This window comes from Melanerpes formicivorus, unplaced genomic scaffold, assembly GCF_026170545.1.
Source record: "Melanerpes formicivorus ecotype bairdi unplaced genomic scaffold, bMelFor1.0.p_v2 SCAF_2, whole genome shotgun sequence".
Classification (NCBI taxonomy): Eukaryota; Metazoa; Chordata; class Aves; order Piciformes; family Picidae; genus Melanerpes; species Melanerpes formicivorus.
This window is the reverse complement of record NW_027142354.1, coordinates 33,591,172-33,612,700: the sequence shown is the minus strand read 5'-3', so window position 1 is coordinate 33,612,700 and position 21,529 is coordinate 33,591,172. Positions and strand designations below refer to the sequence as shown.

Here is a 21,529-nt window from a genome sequence, read left to right as displayed (position 1 = left end):
TCTCCCATTTGGAGGCCAGGACCCTTGTTGTACTACACTCTCCTTTTCAAAGTCACATCAAGTTCTGGGAATAGTCTTCAGTGATCTATTGGCAATGTGTGGATTTCTGTTCTCCTTAATGTCATTAACATCTTGTATCCAGATTGTACCCTATATAGGAATGAGATCAAGATACCATTACTGGGGAGTGATGTTCCCTGTCATGCTAACTGGAATGATGGATGAGGGCAATGCTTTATCACAAATTGAGATTGTTAATTTCTGAGCGTCTGCAGCTGAATATCCTGGTAAAGAATGGTATTTCGAAGGATCAGTGTAATGAGGATATACAAAGGCTGGTTTTTATTTTGGATTTGGGTTTTTTTTCACCCTTGATGAGTATTTTCTGTGAAGACTGTTACATAATTTATGAAAAACAGACAAATAATCTGATTTCTTATTTTCTGCAAGGACCAGAGGAATGCTAATCCCAAGTGTGGGATCAGGCAGCTTGCCATCTCCCAGGCAAGGATGACTCAGATAGGCATTGTCCAAGTTCATCTCATCAGAGCCCCAAAGTCATTTGTGCAATCCATGTGATGTGACTGTGGTACACCCAGGGCACAAAGCTGTTCTTTTCACCATTCAAATCTAAAGCCTTGGCAAAACATGTCTTTCCAAGGAGGTGAAGCAGCTCATTAATAGACAAACATATTCTGTGCTGTGTTAAAAAGCCCTTTGAAGAAATCATGCTTATTGGGTGTGGAAGCAGGGAGCTTGTCCTGCTTGTGAGTTGGGAAAAGGCCTATCTGCTGTCAAGCCCATGGCTTCCATGTGAAGCTGCAGAGCCTGCATAGATTTAGAGCTCTACAGATTGCTTAAGTCTAGCCCATGACCCAGACAGGCTTTAACCTGGGCCTCTTCCCTCTTCATCAAGCCCTGTCAGACAGTCATTTAGCCAGTTCAGAACAGAGACAAATGAGGTGCCAAGGGAGTGCAAAGGCAAGGATTTTGTTTCTGCCTCATATGACTCCTTCAGTGAACACCTTTCCTTTATGTGTGGGAATGTGGCAATGTTCCAAAGCCCACTCTAGAGCATACTGTGTTTTTCACAGTACAAATAAAGATACCTTTAGGCACTTTTTTCAAGCCCTCCACCTCATGTGGTTGTAAGCCTTTCATGAGCCACAGGGAGCTTCCTGCTACCTGACTCTGCAGTGGAAGAAATCTAGTGCCTTCCTCACCACCCTGTTTGTGTTCTGATCTGCCAGTGATGGAGCCTTTTGTCAGGTCCATCACCCTTGAAGCCATTAAGGTTTTGCCATTGAAAAGATATCATGTCCAGGTTCTGCTGGTGGGGGGAACAAAGAGAACAGAGAACAAAAATCTCTATAAAACCAACAAGCCAACAAAAATAATAATTTGTTAAGTGGCATGGAGATATTTAGCTTGCTGGTCCACTCTTGGAGAGTGTCAGAGAGCCACAGTGAAGCAGGATAAGTCTTCAGCTACCACACTGGCTTTGGATCATGGCAGCTTCTTCTCACCCATTGCTTCCTGGTGCTGGCTAAGCCTGGCCAGTACTGGCATCATCTGCCTTCCCCTAAAGCCCTGCAATAGGAGTTGCAGTGGGTTGGGCTCAGCTGCCATTACTGTTTTGTGGAGAAGGGCTTTGCAGCCTGGTGATATCCACAGAATGGGATTTTGCAAAAGCCACCTGAGGAAAGTGAATCATGTCATTAGGCTTGAATTCCCTCTACCACCTGCAACTCTCAGGAAACACTTACACAGTCTGCCAGATGAAAATGGTGGAAAGCCTGAATTGTCTCATGCTGGTAGATGGTCCCAGGCTGAGAAGCCCAGCTTGGGCACCCGTGCTCCCCTGCCAGCCTTCATCCAGCCCTGCTATACACCTCAGGCACCATATGAACTTTCTCACAGAAAAATCTCACTACATGAAGCAGCTGACAGAGAGTGAGCTGCTTCCAGGCCAGCCAGTATGTCCTTGCAGCCAAGCAAAGCTTCTAGGATGTGGTCAGGTATATTATTTCTCAGAGAAGTGGGCTTGCATCTTTCCCATCTATACCACTTTGATTATTTTGGGTTTAATTACAAGTCATCTCAGTGTGTGCTAAAAAAAAAAAAAAGGTAAGTTTTACCCTGTCTTGCCTGGGGAAGAATTTCTGGGGTCATAGAGGTAATTTAAAGCTCAAAGGTTTACAATCCCAGCAAGATAAGGCAGTGTAACAGTCTCCACACTTTATGGTGCTGGCTTACAAAGAGGTCAAAATGGCTTAGCATAAGGGTCAATTTTACTCAAAGTACCTGTTTGAGGAAGGTAAAAATATATCTTCATAGCTAACTTAGACATAATTGTTAGATTGTAGAGATTTGAGTTTTTTACCCCTTGCCCAGTGGATTTTCTGTTTCCAGTGCAACAACAAAAGTAATGCCCAAATGAGAGAGTGTCTCTGTTGAAGGCCTCTGGCCAGATGATGCCACTGCATGCTCTGTGCCTTTCTAGAGGCAAGCAAAATGCCATCTCTTCCATTCTCTCTGCAGCTCTTCTCGTATTGCTCTGTTCTTACATTGCTGACAAGTCTATGACTGTCCAACCACCTCCATGAACCTGGACTGGTTCTCTCATCTTTGTCTCACCTCAGCCTTAATTCCCTGGAGTGCAGTGCTGCCTTGTCCTCACTTCAGGAGAGCCAACCTCAGTTACAGAGTGGAGAACAAGTCCATAACCAAGTAACTGGGGCATGTCATGAGCACTGTGCACAGGCAGATCACCATCCTGGTGTCTATGTGATACACAGGGGTGAAAATGGCCAGCTCAGAATAGCCTTAAAGTTCCTTAGGAAGAAACTTCCTGCTAGGGAGGCTCACGAGACTTGACTGTGACGTCTACAGTAACTTCTCACCAAGAGATGAGAAACCTGCCTCTTGTGCCAGTGTATGTTGCAAATGTGTACAAAAAAATGGAAAGCAAACTATTAACAGGAGACAAAAGCAAGCCAGGAATTGTTCAGAGGAGCAATAAATGAATGTCACAGTACCTAGGTGATTCACTGGGTAGAGAAATCAGTCCCAGAACAATTTTTTTCACTAAGTATTTCAGGGACCTAATATTCTCACACTAGCTGTATCCCCATCAGATATTTCAGGCAAAAAGTCCTCTTGCTAGGCTAGAGGTATATTTGGTATGTACATAGATTGTTCCTGTGACTGACTGTAGATCACTTCAGGCCACTGCAACACTGTCAAGCAGACTAGGATTGTGTTCTCATTGTTTCGGCCTTGTCAGCAGACAGAATAGAATCCAGAAGATATAAAGTCTGCAATGCTGAAGCTGTCCAGGCGCTTTTCTGTGGATTTCACAGTGTCTTAATGGCTTTACACATAACCTTCAGAAATGTTCTTTGAGCCTCTGGAAACTTAGGGCATGTGTCCCAGCTTTACCAGCCTCCTGGGGCAGCACAAGTCACCAGCCACAGGGCAAGAAGCTGAACTGTTATCTTTCTCATTACTCGTGTCATTACCATGCCTTCCATTATCCTTGAAAATTAGGAGAAAATTGTGTTTACAGTGTCTTGCTTGGCTTCTGTGGTGTTGCTTGCTGGGTGTTGTGAGATTTCCACCAAATATGGTTTAGGAGCAGGCAGCTTGCTCTTTAATAAAACCAGAGCCATGAATCCTTCTGCAGCTGCCATGATTCTCTTCGTAACTGTGTCCCTGGGCATCCAGATGAAGTGCAGAGATGTGAACAAGTTGGGCTGCTATGCATAGACGGGTACCAAAATACAAGGTGGGTAAAAGCACTGCTAGTTCTTTGGCAGCACTGGGCACTCCTGTTTCAAGGAAGCTCCAAGGGTCAATTTGCAAGAGACCATGCTGAGTGGCACAGAGCATCCACAGGCATTGGTGTGGAGGAGTTTGCAAAGCACAGCTCAGCGAGTGGGGTAGCTCATGTTCTTCCCCTTCTCTGCTTTTCTGTAACTACAACAAGCAATTTGAGTTGGGTCTCTCCAATATCACTGGTTTCCTGTCATTCAGAAAATGAAGAAGAGCAGGAATCAGACAGGAACAAGGCAGTCCCTGCCCTTTCTAGAATGACAAAGGTCACAGGAGGTGCATCAAGTCCTCAGTCCCCCACACTGCACCCAAATGTTTGGCTGCACATGGCCTCTAGAGGATAGAAATGGAAATATGGATGGGCACCAAACACAAAGAGCTGTGTATGTTGGCTGCTAGTTGGGTGGCAGGAAACCCACAATCTGACCGAAAGCATAGGTGCCAAAACCTCTGCAGTAAGTGCCCACAGAAGAAACACAAGTAAACACATATGAAAATGAATGCAGGTGTTTTCCCTAGAGAAGCATCCATCAGCAATTAACTATTTTGGGGCATCTTAGAGCTTTTCCTGAGTCAGCACTTGCCAGGGATGTTCTTGAAGGGAGAGTGGATAGGACCTCCAAGCAACCCATTTGCTTTTGGAAGTTATCAAAGCTGTCTTTGAGCAATGTAGAGCATGCATGTGGTCACAGTGTTATAGCTTTGGTGGTTAAATAGTAGATGTCAGCCTCCAAAACGGCCAGACTGACAACTGTCAAGAATACTAACAGATACCATAAAAAAAAAAAAAATCCACTCACAGATGGCCTTTTTCTAGAGGAACTAAACATTGATTTTTGTATCCATCTGAAACACCGTGACAAAAATTTTCTTGCTCCCCTCCATTTTTAGATGTTTCCAGGTAGTTAGTGTGGCCCACCAAAATGACAGTGAGGTCCCAGGAGACCCAGTGGTCTCCCAGTAGATGTGGGACAGCTTTAGCAACTACTTTCTCTTTTCTTTGTTTGTCATTAGCTCAAGGGCTTGTTCAGGACTCCAGAAGGAGATGGAGGCTTTCACATTCCCACACTAAACCCTCTCCTGTTTTTTAGCCTGACCAGATACTGGTTTTAAAGACAAGATAATTCTTAGTCATAGCTGGGGCATTACTTTACAAGAGGTGCCAAGAACTTCAAGCGGGCCTCATAAAGACACCAGCCTTTTCCTAGGTGTGAGCCCTGACTCTTGTTCTGCATTTGAAACCTTTCCTTGCCTTTATGTCTCAAACTGGAGGTGTGCATCATCAAGGTCTGTAAGTCTTCAGAACTGGCCAAAAGTGATTTGATTTTGTTTTCAACTCATATAGAGATCCTCACCATCAGTTCTGTCTTAGATAGAGTCTAGGACTTGCACTAACCCATTTTTCTTTGGTTTTGTCACTGTAAGGCACTTCAGGCTCTGTAATACTGATGTAGCTGCATGATAACAGCAATGAAGATAAATTACCTCAAAAATAGGCAATAAGCCTTTTAGCTCTTTAGAACAAATCAGAGCTATTCTGAACAGCCCACAGATGAAATAACTGGCCATTTATCTTCATTTAGAGCTACTGTGGGAAAGCACCAGCATGCAAATTCACTGGCCCAGGGGCAACAGCTAGGATGGTGCTGGAGTCATAGGGTTTGCTGCTGGGAGAGGAGACACTCCCTTCTCCCCCTACTCCACGCCATCTTATTACATGCCAGACTTTGCCTCTGACTCCAGGCCTTACCACTGCAACTGCTGTCTGTGCCACTGAGCTGGTATAGAAACAAGAAAAACCACTATATTAAGTGCACACCAGACTGTCAACCAAATGTTTCAATAGGTAGGATGCTAGCATGCACCTCCTAAAACAGGGCCATATGAAGGAATCACGTGACATGTCTTATAGATTTTAAAGTTTCCTTTTTTCACATCCCCACAAGAAGACCTGTTTTCTTCCATTGGGACGTGCACAGTGCCTTTATCAAGGCTTACTTGTGTCAAGGAACACATGTAATTCACATCTCTCCCTGCAAGTTAGGTGCTCTTTTAATTATCAACAGGGAACACCACAAATGTGAGCCAAAGGCAAGCAGATATTGTGCACAACTTACCAAAAGCTCAGGTATCAGCTGAACCTTCTACCATTGCCTCTGTGAGAGAGGAGCATCTCTTTAGTAATGGACACACTCTTTTAACTCTTGCATTGTGTTATATACCTGCATGGTGGCCAAGGGAAAACTGACACAGTCGCTGGAGATGACCAAAAAATTATACCTATAAACACATTTTCATCAATTTTTTTTTCTTCAGAGTTTTCCCTTCCTCACAGATACAGATGAAGCAATCCCAGCTCACACAGGGAGGCAGGTATGAATAACCAGCTCATGTAAAGGTTTGACCAGTTCAGGCCCCAGGACTGTGTTTTCTTTCTGCTTATGGATAACAGCAGAGGAGAAGTTAATGGTGGTATGGTTGGTTGTAATATTTCTGTCACTGCTACTAAACTATGCAATTCTTTACTGGTTTCTGGTGAATTTCTTTCTCAGCAATATTTGCTTGGTAGAACCCCTTTATTTATTTTGTTTTCAGACTTGATATTGCTCACTTTCACTATTATAACAGTACATTCTCCCCTGGGTCAGAAGCACCTCCTCTGCATCTCATAAATGCTGTCATCCAAAGTGAAATAGTCAGATGGAGGAGGCAGATATATTGGTAAGATAAAAGTAAACATTTAATGCCACTATAGTTTGATATTTTTTTCCCAAACATCATATTTTTGACAATGATTCACACCTCAGATACCACAAAAGGGTTATTTTTTTCTTTTTAGCCAGCAAACAATAAATTTACAATTTTAATGGCAAAAGGCTCAATGCATTTGTTGACCAACTTACAAATGGCTGTGACGTTCCACATTTTGAACTTGTCCTTATGCTGTTCCTTCTTTATCTTTCCTTTATTTTTCTTCTTTTTTTTTTTCTTCATAAAATTTAGTTGATAAAATATATATATATATATCTACTACTGATGCATCCTCTTCTCAAATTGCCCACTGGTGGAACCAGCATAAGTTCTATAGTCATCGATTTGTCTCAACCTTACAATTTTATACCACTGTTATAATGCGAAAGAACATAGCCACGGACAGAGTGAAATGGATTTAGCAAACATACACTTCAATGTATAGCACTTAGATACTCATTTCCAACCATGGTGTGTAAATAAATTATAAAATACAAGCAACTCTATAAAACAAGAACATCCTGAGTTGACAAATAAATTATATCCTTCACACACAGAATATGATGTGGATGTTAGTAACCAGCAGTTTCAGCTACGGGAGGGAAAGAAGTAAAACTTAGAAAAGTTAGGATCTCTGCATACATAAAACATATATGTATGTGTGCGATATGCAAATACTCACACATACATATACAATACAGAGGGTGAATACATCCATATCTATAGTATATCAAGAATATGTAATATAGCTGAAACTGCCTCAAGCACCAATTTATTACCATAATTATAAAGTTTGCTCAATACTTAAGTAGGACCACTCAAAGTAAGATGGTTTGGGTTGTGGTTTATTTCCTGCCCAGGAGGCATTTGGGTTGAAATGGATCTGATGTTTTAAAACTTTCGGCACCTCCATTCTTTACAGAATCATCATGCCCTTTGTGAGCTTCAAAACATCACATGAGTGAGAACAAGTCTGCTGTCTATGAAGCTGGTGGCAAAATCCATATTGACTTCAGTGGAGTTAGGAGAAGAAAAGATAAAAAGATAAAGACAATAATAAAATGGTTTATTATTTCCAAGAGCAGGCATGCAAGCTCAGATAACCCTGGAATGGCTGCACAATAAATGCAAGAGATAGAGATTATTAACTTTGCACCGACAAATCATTCACAGTTTTATTTGCCATACTTACTTGGCAATGTGTTGCAAATCTTGTGATAGCCAGCCTTGTGCCTCCAAAAACTGCTGGGTATTGTCAATACAAAATACAGTGGAGTAACAAAACAAAGACTGTGGAGACATCAGGATTACGCAAGGTATGTTATTCATCACTGGATCTGAGAAATAGTGCCTCTCTGTATGGTCATCATTCACTACTATCTGTTTTCAGTGATAAAAATGCTTTGATCTCTGCAGTGAGCTGGTGCATCCCTAATGCTGTACAACTGTCCCTCCTACATGATCTGGCATCAGGGGGTTGCTCAAATCACTGGCTTATGAAAATAGTGTTTGTTCTGTTCTACTAGTTACAATTTTAAAGCTATTAGAGCTAGACAGAAATCTCAGAAAGCTTTATCTCATAGACAGCTGAGTCCAGGTTTTCAACTGATGTAACTATGCTGCATGCCTCATATATATGCAGAAATTGTTGTATTTAACACCTGTGATTGCAAAATACCTTCCCTTCAACCCATGACACCGTGAAATATAGAGTAGTTCCTTTAGATTTAGATTTCAATGACAGGCTCTACATGGCAACTGCAGCAACTTGGCTGAAGAACAGGAGGAAGAAAGGACCTTTAAAAAAAACTTCAAAAGTGTTTCAATCAGAAGTTTTCCCCATAGTGTGGCATAAGTCAACTGCACACTGGTGAGTGCAAGGACAAAGGTTTTAAAAGTACTTCTCCTTGAAGGAGGAAGGGGAAGTGATGTTGTTGCCATTTGTGAACAGCTATACTACTTCCCCACAGTAGTGTGTATGGGGATTCTATCTCGGGCTGTGAACATAAACATTTGTCTCCATGTATATATACTTTATTTTTATGATGACTTCTACCTCAGGAAAAAAAAACAGAAGATGCAACAAAATCACAAGCATTTGTAATAAGTGATTTTTGTGTACATCCTTCAGCTGCCCTAAAATTTTAATTCCATGCCAGCAGTGATAGTCACTATTTTAAGACAAGCCATATTATCAAGACAGATGAATAAAAAAAAAGAGAGAAAATAACATCACTTCAAGATGCACTGAGTCTACCCTGTGAGCAAGCCTGGGACTTGATGTGCATTCTGCCTCTATAATAGCCATGTCCAAAGATGAAAGGAAAAATTACCTTTGTCCTTTCCTGTACATTATCTGCTGCTCTCACTTAGCTTGCTTCACGTCAGAGGACCATGCCATCGCTCTTTAGCAGCTATTATTACTACATGGAGCTGCAGGTTTTAGAAGTTACATTGTATGGTAGCAGGAGTCTTCCAAGACTGGATCAATGCCAGCAGATGTTGAGCAATATCCCTGTGAATGGCCCTCATGCAAAACAGAGGCTATCCAGTAGGAAAGAGGAGCATATTCTTCAAACAGGTAACTAGCAGCACAGCAAATACCCAAAGAAATGGCAGGTGGATGTACTTTGATTTTCCTCTCAACTGCTATAACTCTCCCAACTCTTAATGCTATTGTGCCTCAGGTGAGATGAGAATAGGCCTGGCAAATACCTAAGAAAGGAGGTCATGAGCACTGGTTTGCTTCCACCTTTCTGTGAAATAATACTTTAGACTCCTTAGATGAGAATGAATTGACAGGGAATAATTTTGAGGCAAATAGAGGGCATGCACAGAAGAAGAGAAGGTACGTCATTATGACAAATGCTCCATGAATTAGGCCTTTGCCATACACTCTAGGATATGAAGTGACTCAGCACCCAGAGTTGGTGGGCGTGTGACACAAGGCTTCCTGCTGGCTACAAATCTCATGTGGGCTAGCAGGATGTCAGACTCCAGGTTGCTGACAAACTTTCCATTCTAATGTTTCACTTGAACTTGTGGCAATACAGCAAGATAGACTCCTTGTATAAATAAAGTTCACATATGCCAAGATGAGCATATGCAGAGCACTGGTGGTATTCTTCAGCCATTACAAAACCCAGCAATGAAGAACTGTGATCTCCTGGTACACATGCAAATGAAAAATTAATCTTCACACCTAATTATGTTAACAATGCTATCTCCTACTAAAGCTGTCCCAGGGAAATAAGATTGATTTCTGAATATGCAGATGCTTAATCATTACATTCATGTTGCTCTTATGTGGTTTGGGCAACTTGATGCCTTTCAAAAACTCAGTGTAAAACTAGAATGCTGGCAACTGCTTAAAGAATGGAACTTCCAGGATGACTTGCAGAAGTGCATGCGTCATTGGTAAAATGCTGGCTAGTGTAGACTGGGATCAATTTCATAAGAAGGTTCTGATGCTTTGAAATGCCTGTTTTGCAAATACTTGAAGTATAATCATAGGATTGTCAGGATTGGAAGGGACTTCAAGGATGATCTAGTTCCAACCCCACTGCCATGGGCAGGGACACCTCACACTAGATCAGGCTGCTCAGAGCCACATCCAACCTGGCCTTAAAAACCTCCAGGGATGGGGCTTCTACCACCTCCCTGGGCAACCTGTTCCAATGTCTCATGACCCTCATGGTGAAGAATTTTCTAACATCGAATCAAATAATACTATTAATTCTGAAGTAAAATGCTATTTTCAACAAGAAACATTTCATAGATGCAGAATCCCCATCAATTTTTATTCCCTTTTATGCATTAAGTCACAAGAATTCCTAAATATATGGTGGCAAATTCTGAAATGCACTGACAGAAAGTCAAAAAAGAGAAGGTGAGTATGGGTTTTAGGATATGAATATTAGTATATAATGGAAGCACTAACAACTACTGTAATTAAAGTTCTCAGAAATAAAGTATTTGCAAAGACTGCGACTCTGGTCAGTTAGTACTTAATTTTTACTATCCCAAATCCAGCGTTAGCATAATCCATTCAATTTCAGGAATTAGCTTTGGTTGATTGTGATAAGCAGAGCAAACTTCCACAGAAGTCCCAGACTATGTGAGAAGGCATCTCTTGTTAATAATGTGCTCTGCACATGCACCATTCTCTAGGGTTTAACTTTCTTTCTGTCAAGAGTGTGTTTGATTTTACTTTCTATTTACCGTCTCAGAGCAGGTCCCTAAGGAGCCAAACATGCCCATTTTGGGCTGCTTGTTTTCAGCAGAGGAAGGGCAATGAGTTCCAATTACCCAGTGACTACCCTCCAAGAAAAACATCGTCAGCTATGCTTAAGCTTAAAGAAAGCAACATTTAACTTCATGTGCACAAATTGGCAGGGGGGCAGGGTGTGTGGGAGGTTGTCTGTCTTGAATGTGGGGGCATGGCTTGGGAGACAGGCCTAGCATGGTGTGACAAGTGTGAGTGATACAGGCCTACCTAGGGCCACAGGCAAGCAAGAGATGAGAGCTGGCTCAGAATGTCCCTAGTCTCTGTGTATGTGACCTGGCACTGTGTATGTAGAGCTCCACAAGACTAAGCCCAGAAAGGGAGATGCACTTCATATCCCAAGGCTTCATCCAGCACAAAACTGCTGGGGCCATTCCCATAGTTCTGTGGAGCTGTACTGAAGTCATGGGGCTCCACAGAGAAGAGATGGACTCAACAGAACCCATATGTAACAAATGCTACTGAAATCATTACAAAGAGAGGAAAAATTAGGTAAATCCAATTGTCTAGTTGGTTTGGGTTTTTTTTCAGAGTCTTTTGGGTTTTTTTGCCTTTAGAGAGAAGGGAAGAGGTATCAGATCTATGTCTTTAATACTTGGAATATGAGCTTCATGATAGGATAATGATGTGAAATAGACTACAAAGACATTTTCATATAGGATCTTTTTTCCCAGCAAATAATCCTACAGAATGTAAGAAGTATCTTCACTAAATCTAGTGGCAAGGTTAAAAGAATTAATGAGATTTGTTATTACAAGTTTTAAAGTATTGAAGTTATTTGTACCTTAAAAAAAAAAAAGCTTTTGTCTGGTTGTTTTGTTTTGTTTTGAGCTAACCACTGCAAAATATGTCAGTATTTTTGAAAGGTTATTTTTCTATTGGGACTTGCTGCTTGGGATATTGTAAGATGCCATTAATAAGAAGGTGCAGGTAAAAGAAGAGCTGCATTTAATTACAGCAGAAAATCAATGCAGATTGACTGTATGTTAACTAATGCTCTTATTTTTTCACAAGCAACAGGAGGGAAGTGCCAAGTGACTGTGAGAGCAATTTTTGTGAATGGGCTTATTTCAATATAGAAGAAACCTAAATCAACAAAAGAATTCATCATGTTCGCCCCTAATTAAAACACAGATTTCACACATTTCTCTAAGAAACACAAAGGATGTTCTTCCCCACATAGTATTTTGTAGATAATGAGGCAAAGTAGAACTTCTGAACATGCACTGAGATGCAGGTCCTTGTCCTTTTGATGTCAATGTGCATTTTGCCATGGCTTCAGTGCAGGACGGTTGATAAGGAAAATACCATAGTAAACATGTCTGAAGTGTTATATCCACTTGATCATGACTCCCATTTATTCCAGATGTGCTGAGCTGAGCAGAGTCTGCGCTTCTTAGTCTGTAGCTATGGACAGACTGGGTCAGCAACCAAAAGCTGCTCAGAATGTTTTGCAGTGATGTATGTCAAAAAGAGGTGAAGCTAAATTTTATCAGTCAGCCTCAAGAAAGGCAGAATAAAACACTCATTTTTGGACTGATAAGCATGGGAGCCCTCAGCCTAAAGAGTAATTTTCCAGCAAGTTAATAGCACCACAAAAAGGAGTTGGGATAAAAATGCTCCTTCTTTGATAACTCTAGCTAGCTTGAAGCTAAAAATACATGAAAAAGAAAACAAGTTATGGGTGCTGGATTGCATGAAAAAGATATTTCATGGTATCACCACATCTCCTCTTTCTCACATGCTGCAGAACCTACAAGCTGGCAAAATTACTGTGTCCTCCAGGATATAAAATAGTACAGAAGAATATATAAGCAAACCTTACTGCTAGAAATACTTTTTGTGTGACCTGGGAAAGTTGAATTTCTCTTTGAGTGGCCTTACTCTGGTAATAAGAAAAGACAGTTAACATTTATTCATATGTTGTACTGATTAGGAAACCTCTCTACAAACACAAGTTACTTAGAAACAGCAAGTCTGAAATAGGAGAAAACACCAAGAGAAAAACAAGCTGTAAATACATTTCAAAATGTGTTGGTTTTTTTTTTCCTTTTTCTTTTCTTGACTAGCACCATCTGTACACAACAAAGTATGAACATAAATGTTTGGATAATAAAGATTTGCAAGGCACTTAAACAGTTTTTCTGGACAGGTTTTCTTTTAATGAACCTCTCAATGGAAGTCCTACAACCACCTCTCCTCCTCCCTAAGCTAATGCAAGGAAAGAAGTCTTCTGCCAACAGTTCTTATTTACAGACATGTCTTCAAAGGTTCCTCAAAGTGCTGTTTTAGGCTAAGAGAATCAATGACCTTGTATCTTCATTTTTCATGCTTGTACTGTCATGTTTTTTTAATACTACTCTTCTGTATAGCATAGCAAATCTCTCATACACACAGTTGAGACTTGACTCCAACATTCATCCTCATACTGTTGTCTTTGGGATGCTATTCAAAAGGGAAAAGGAGGATGGCAGAGATGCACACTGAAATTCTCTTGAGGTTCATCCTTTATCGGCGTCTAGAGGTGATGTCGAAACAGGTGATCATCATGAGATGGGCCTTGCAGAAGTTGACACGGTTTTCCAAACGCTCAGTCACACATTCTAGGGCCTCCAAATATTCCAAAGAATCCAGATCAAATACCTGCTCCAGATCAACTGTTGAAAAGAAAATACACAAATAGTAAAAGCAGGCAAAACCCAGTGATGGTTATTGGGGCAGACACTCAAGTAGTCAAACCCATCAGTACTGTATACAACATCATCTGTGGCTTGCTGTTGTCAGTGAAATTTGCCTTTACTGTTCAATGGCCATAAAAATGGCACAGTGGCTGGCTGAGAGTGAAAAATACTGTTAAGATTGCTTTAGATGCTTTCTCGAGTGATATGCTCTGTCATCCACTCCAGGACTACAGATGCCTTTTGCCACACTCCAACATCCTTGGTCAAATGTTGAATTCCAAGCATATACTGACTCTTACACATTCTGCTGACCAGAAAGAGATTTAAATAGGTGCTCTATCTTGGAGATAGAAAAAAACCTTCCAAATTCCTTGTTCCTTGCATCTCTCCTTATTCCATGTGATTCTCACTAGACTAGAGGGTAAGGGAAAGCATACACATCAGTTAGTCCAATGTAGGTGCCCATATGCTGTCAGAGACCAACGGCTTCTGTGGAAGCTGATTGTGAGATGTCTGAGCCAGCACTTCTCATCTTATCAGGTCCCCGAGATGTGTGCCATCTTTGAGACATTTTGCATTTATCATAATCACAACCAGAAGCAAAGGCATCACACAGAAGGTGGATCACAATGTATAGCAAATTACCTGCTCCCTTTAAATCTGTATTTTTTTTTCCTTTATTCCTTAATAGCATTCCTGAAACATATCCTTGGTTGTTTTGACAGCTACACTAATCTAGTGTTAACTTACAGCAGCTGTCAAAAACCCCCAAACAGTTAGGATGCTTTAGAACACACCAGCCAACCTTCTTTTGCCATCTGTAATTACTCTAAATAAATTTCAAAACTTGTTTTCCCAAACCTATTTGCTTGCTAGTGCTAAAAATTGTTGTACAATTACTGCATTACTCTTTAGGGTTTTTTCCTTTGAGGTACTGAGGCCCTTCTTCATTTGAATGCCCTTTAAGCTCTCTGAACTTTACACATCTATATTAAAAAAAAATAGGCTAAATTCATTTTTCTTGTAAGCCCACTGGTGTCAAGGGAAAAGTTTGCTCCAGAGTGTTATTTTGTGGTAGAAGAAGAGATTTATAATATTGCTCATATATCTGAGTGATCTGAGGCCAAAAAGAAATATCTCATTTTCAGGAGCTGTGGACTGAAACGTGTGAACGTTAATCTACCAATGGCAATATTCACCAGTACAACACCACACTATTTCAACATTCAGCTCTCAGGCACAAAGGATTGTTCAGTTCTACTGTCAACATTTAATAAGAATTACAGGGACCAGTTGTAGACGTACAGTCAATCTAAAAACCTACCCTTAGGTCACATGTTGGTTCGTTTTTATTGGTTCACAAACACATCGAATTCACATCTAATTCTTAGCAAACATATCTGCTCTCCTCTGTCATATGTGTGTGTGTGTCATTCCCACCCCTCACCCACATAAACCAAAGGACACCTATGATTCCACACAATAAAACAATATCCTTACATTCACTGAGCCATTTATTAGGATCCAGCATCAGGTACTGTTTTGTCACCTCCAGTTCTCTCATTAACCACTCATACTTGGCCTTGACCTCAGCAATTCTCTGCTGGCGATGCTCCAGGATTTTCAGCTTGGCATTGAAACATATTACCTCCTGCCAATCAGGAAAAAGGAGTAGGGAAGGAATTAGGTAAAGACGAGAAAGAATACCCAGATTCACTCAGTCAAATGGCCTTCCAATCACTAATACAGACAATGAGACACTTAGTCTGGAAGCGTATGGATCACTGCAGGAACTCATCCACCAACTGTTTTATTTTTATTGCTTTTGTTTGGTTTTTATATATTCCATCCATGAGCTTTGGAGACTTTGCAATCATAACTAATAATAAACCATAATAATTAATAACAGGCAGCATCCTGAAATCAGGTTAACTGTAGCAAAACATTTCTGGGTTTTGCCACCAGAATTCTGGCTAACAAAAATCTAAGCTCTTGAGAGAAGGAAATCCATGGCTTGCTGTATTAAAATCCTAAATACAATTCCTGCTTGGTACATAACAAATGCAATAGTCATATTATAAAATACGAGAACTGGTAGCAATATCAAATTTAAAACATCCTTAAATAAAGGACATGTGTCATAAGAAGCTCTGCTAATTCACAATCATTAATAAAGAAGCATGGGGCACAGTAGCTGCACAGGGTGCAGTGTTGTCTGGAGACATCCAGCCTGACCTTGCATGACTTCTGAGGGGTGGCAACCATCAAGATGTGTATTAAAGGAGCCAACGGTGACTGTTTTGCTACCCTTGCTAGTGTGGGAGCATTCCCAACACCACGACTATCCTACTTCAACCCTTTGTTAAGATTTCCACACTATTCTGCCTTTTGCCCTGTGGATGAATATGATGAGTGGGTGAGATCTCACCTCAGCAAGTGACCTCCTTCTCTGTACTAAATCATATCAGAGAACACCACCACAAACAGCCTAACCAAGTGACAGTGGCTAGGAACAAAAGATGTCTTCAAATAATGAAGTTTATATCCACAGTAATTTTAAAACTGGTCCTATTCTACCACCCTCAAGCACTCTTCCCAGTCATACCTCCCTGATATATTTCACAGAATCACAGAATCAGCTAGGTTGGAAGAGACCTCCAAGATCAGCAAGTCCAATCAATCACCCAACCCTAAATAATCAACTAGACCATAGCACTAAATGCCTCATCCAGGCTTTTCTTAAACACCTCCCTGGGCAGCCCATTCCAATGGCAAATCACTCTTTCTGTGAAGAAGTAAGATCAAGCCTAAACTCCCACCTGCACAGCTTGAGACTATCCTCTTGTTCTGTTGCTGGTTGCCTTGAAGGCCTGAGGTTGGCAAGAACAACATTGTTAGAGAAAAGACATTGCCTATCCTGAAAACAATGCCATTAAAGCACTTGAGGCACCCTTGCTGCCTTGACAGATGTGACAAGATGTTGGAGCACAGGAACCACCAAAACTATAAGCAAAGGGGGAAAGAATTGCAAGATACCATTATCTGTTAGGTGTTATGGAAAAACTCATGCCTTGAATCATAGCTACTTTTAAATGACATAATAGGTTTTGCTGCCTGTTAAAATAACCATATACAATACTGTACATTTCTGACTGCATAATCTGAATGCCTTAGTTCCCCCTTTTACACCCTCCAGTAGGAGGGAGACATCACATGGATTGCACTCACCTTGCTATCCCCACCTCGTCGTCGTTGGAGCCTCTCCACATCATCTATCTCATAAACTTTGATCTCGAAGGGCTCTCCCAAGCCCCTTTGCCCACTTCGCAGGGGCCCATCCACCCAGCGGACCCCGGGGCTGTTGGCAGGCTTCCTTGCCGGGGAAGCTGTATCAAGTGATAAAGCAGGAATAAGCCTTCGTCTCTGTGAACCTGCAAATGCAGAAAGTGCCATTTAGTGTCAGTTATTGCCTCCCCTTCCTGCTACTTCTGCAGAGACGTCTAAAACCCATATATGTATTCAGCCTCCATACACACAGAAGAAAATGGAACGAAAACCCAGGGAAGACATGGAAATTGAGGCAAGCTGCAGCTGCGATATGTTGTTGATATTGGAGGTCTCTTCCAACCTGGTTGATTCTGTGATTCTATGATCCACTCACCATGTGTCAGATCCTCCTATGTTCATTGGTGCTTGACTTCAGGATTTGATTCTCAGAGGGCATACATACCCTAAACTTCCCAGAGTTTGTGACTGATTCCATTGTTCAGTGTATACACACGTGCCAACAAAGGACCAGAGAAAAAATGAGGCCTTACAAATACCAGCAAGTAGGGGTTATTTTAGACCTGTGGAACTCAGTGTCAGCATTCATTTACCTTGAATGTAGTGTCAGTTCATCTGTAGGTTAAACTGCCTGATCAAGAGAAGCATGTCAGCTTGATGAAAGGAAAAGCATGATCTGACCCATTATCATAGCTAAAAAGTAACACCAATGAGACAGACACAGCCAACAAACTGCAATATGAAGTGTGGCCCTTGTCACTGATGCTGGAGAAAAGCAACCAAATGTTGAGAGCAGCTGCATACTTGAAGGGAGCAGAGACAGGGCTGGGGAGTATTAAATGTTATTACACACAGGAAGAGATACTGCTCAGCCCCTCCTGGGAAACAAGCTCTCCCCTTGCTTAGATTTGAAGGGTGCTGAGTACATCCCTCGCATCACTCAAGTCCAAAAGGATTTAGGCATTAAAAACTGGAAAAAAGTACTTTTTAGGCTGTTAGTCATGCTGCGTCACCGGAGCAGTCTTTCAAATGCTGTCTGAGTGTCAAAGTAATCTCTTTCCTACCTTTGCTGCTCATCCACTTTCAGAGATAGCAATACTTGCAAGCATCAGATTTGACTTCCTGTGTAATGCAGCTAAGTGCTGCTCTTTTTACTCTGCATCTTGCATGATGGCCACATCTTTCATGCCATGCCTACTGACTAGCTCTAGCATTTCAAAGAAGCAGATATGCATACTAGAAATTCTTTCCGTCCAACTCTTCTATGCATGCCTGATCTATGAGCAAGTTAGTGACTTTTTCTGTGATGTTTAAATTTTTTTCCTTTTTTTCCTTTTTTTCCCAACTGTGGCCATCAACATCACCTTCTTGTGTAACAGAGTGCTTTTACACCATCCCTACTGGAAGAACTGCCTCTCTGACCATACCCAAAGCCCAGCTGTGAGACACTCTGGGTATCACAGAATGTTGGGTGTTGGAAGCCACCACCAGAGATCCAACCCAGCTGCCAAAGCAGGATCACCTAGGGCAGACTGCACAGGAATGCATACACACAGGTTTTGAAAGTCTCCAGACAAGGAGACTCTACCACCTCTCTGGGCAGCCTGTTCCAGCGCTCTCTCACCCTCACCGTTAAGAAGTGTCTCCTCCTGTTGAGGTGGAACCTCCTGTGTTCTAGCTTGTACCTATTGTTCCTTGTCCTATCACTGGGCACCACCAAAAGAGATTGACACCTTCATGTTGACATCCACCCCACAAATATTTGTACACATTGATAAGATCCCCTCTCAGTCTTCTCAAGTCTAAACAGCCCCAGATCTCTCAGTTTCTCTTCATAGGAGAGACATACACATCCACCAATCATCCTCTTAGCACTCCAATTCACTTTGCCATGTGAGGCTGTTATTTGGAGAAAAGCAAAGTAGATGTCACTAGGATATGAAATACAGGGATGATGGTAAGTGTTTTTGCCTTTAGTTCTCATTCATCTTCATTTGGCTCAATGAGAAAAAAAGCCTGTGGTCTAGAAGGAGGGCTTCGAGCTGAGGGTCCAGATCATAGCTCTTACCCCTCAAAGAAAAGGCAGTACAGTAGCAACAAAAGAAACTCTAACATGAACTTTTAGCCAGAGCTTCTGCCTGGATAGCCTGTGGGTTATCAGTGTAAAGTGAGACTGTCAGCTTTTGGCACACTGGTGGCCATGTGGTAGGGCAAATCCACTTGAGGCAGGCAGACTTGCTGCCCTCCACTCACGGACTCCTATGGGACATGAGGGCTGCCCACACTGGTCTCCCTGCCCCATTGCACCTGGTGCACCTCCATAGGAGAAAATAGAAAAGAAAGAGGGATGTCTTCTAATCTGAGCCTTGAATGATGACTCAAGCAGATTTATCTGAAATTTAAAACACTTTGTGGAGAAATTAAATGAAAGATCTGAATCTTTGCAGTGAGTCAAAGTTGAATCTAGTGTATTATAAACATATGCTGATTAATAGGCTGCTTATTAGCCCAGGTACAGAAAATAATAGTGTGTTGACAGGAAACTCCTGCCACTGACCTCTCCCTCTGTTTTTTCTGATTTCAACTTAATTGAGATCAGTAAGGAGATACAGCCAAAGAAAAGCTTTGGGTTGAGTATCACAAAGCAGTTGATGGCTTGCTCACCCATATCCACAAGCAGACACAACAATTACATTGATAAAATGAATACAGTTTTCTATTTGCATACAAAATACCCATCTGAAATCTCAAATTTATTGGGAGCACTTGATGGGGTTAGGATCTCATAAATTGTGCTGTATAATAAATAAAACGCTTTGTAGGAATTGCATCTCATCACTCCTCTATTTCCCCACAAGAACAGTGGGCAACTGGGGGAGCTCAGTAGGAACAGCTCTCAGCAGGTCCCTCCTGCCTCTGTCCCACCAGCTGGGACACCAGCTCCGTGCCCAGCACCTTGGCAAACTGGCTGACCTTTCTGCCACACAAAATAGGATTCATTCCTTCATTAAAAAAAAAAATAATTAAGACTATATATACAGATACACCAAAAATCAATCTGAAACTCAGTAAATTGAGCCTAAGACAGAATAATGAGTTTCATTTATGATCATACAGCATGTAGAGCAACATGCCATTGCCGAATATCTTGAAGGATATGCTTTTCATTTAGTCTGAACTTATTCACACTCTTGAGTCTAGTTTGAGTATGAATAATCAGCCCTGAAAATGCACAGACTACAATCTAAGCCTTTGCAGCAGATCTGTTGCTCTGCCTTGCAGTTAAGACTTGTTCACAGAATCACAGAATGGTAGGGGATGGAAGGAACTTCTGGAGATCATTGAGTCTGACCTGTGCTTCCCAAAGTAGGATCACCTAGAGCAGGCTGCACAGAAATGCATACACACAGGTTTTGAAAGTCTCCAGACAAGGAGACTCCATCACCTCTCTGGGCAGCCTGTTCCAGTGCTGTCAACCTCACCGTTAAGAAGTGTGTCCTCATGTTGAGGTGGAACCTCCTGTACTCTAGCTTGTACCTGTTGTTCCTTGTCCTATGTCAAGGTTCCTCTGGATGGCATCCCTTCCCTCCAGCATGTCTGCTGCACCACACAGCTTGGTGTCATCAGCAAACTTGCTGAGGGTGTGCTCACTGCCACTGTCCATGGCACCAACAAAGATGTTAAACAAGAGTGCTCCCAGTACTGATCCCTGAGAGACTCCACTTGTCACTGCCCTATACTTGGACATGGACCCATTCACAGCCACTCTTTGGGTGCAGCTATCAAGCCAGTTCTTTATCCACTGAATGGTCCATCCATCAAACCCATACTGCACCAGCTTGGAGACCAGGATGTGGTGTGGGACAGTGTTGAAGGCTTTGCTCAGGTCTAGGTAAACAACATCAGTTGCTTGACCTTCATCTATTAATGTTGTGACCCTGTCATAGAAGGCCATCAGGTTTGTCAGGCAGGATTTGTCCTTGGTGAAGCTGTGATGATTGTACCCAATCACCTCTTCATTATTCTTCTGCCTCAGCACTGCCTCCAGGAGGATCTGCTCCATGATCTCACTGGGCTCAGAGGTGAGACTGACTGGCCTATAGTTCCCTGGGTCATCCTTCTCTCCCTTTTGGAACATGGGGGTTATGTTTCCCCTTTTCCAGTCACTGGGGACCTCCCCAGACTGCCAGGACTTTTGGAATATGATGGAGAGTGGCCTAGCAACCTCATCTGCCAGTTCCCTCAGCACCCATGGGTGTATCCCATCGGGTCCCATGGACTTGAACACTTTAAGGTTCTTCAGATGGTCATGAACCTGATCATCACTCACAATGGGCAGCTCCTTCTTCCAGCCCCTGCCATTATCTTCCATTATTCTGGGAGTGTGGCTGGAGCCCTTGTCAGTGAAGACTGAGGTAAAAAAGTCATTGAGAACATCAGCCTTCTCCATGCCCCTCATTGCCAGCTCACTTGTTTCCTTTCTGAGGGGGCCCACACCTTCCCTAGTCTTCTTTTTACCATTAATATACCTAGAGGAATTTTTGCTGTTTCCCTTGATCTCCCTGGCTATATTTAATTCTAACTCAGCTTTAGGTTTTCTAACCAGATCTCTTGCTGCTCAGGCAGCTTCCTTATATGCCCCCCATTCCAGCTGTCCTTCCTTCCACTCCTTATAGTTTCTTTTTGTGTGCCA

The 21,529-nt window shown here is 41.9% G+C and overlaps 1 protein-coding gene across 1 annotated transcript in view; it reads right to left on the bottom strand.

Moving 5' to 3' along the window:
• Positions 1-6,374: 6,374 nt before the first annotated feature.
• Positions 6,375-21,529, bottom strand: part of KIF26B (kinesin family member 26B) — a 329,942-nt gene continuing 314,787 nt past the window's right edge. The window contains exons 13-15 of the mRNA XM_068155679.1: positions 16,780-16,982; positions 15,052-15,202; positions 6,375-13,527 (exon numbers count right to left, since the gene is read on the bottom strand). Coding sequence (XP_068011780.1) covers positions 13,379-13,527; positions 15,052-15,202; positions 16,780-16,982 — 503 coding nt within the window. The 3' untranslated portion in view covers positions 6,375-13,378. The remainder of the gene's footprint in view (positions 13,528-15,051; positions 15,203-16,779; positions 16,983-21,529) is intronic.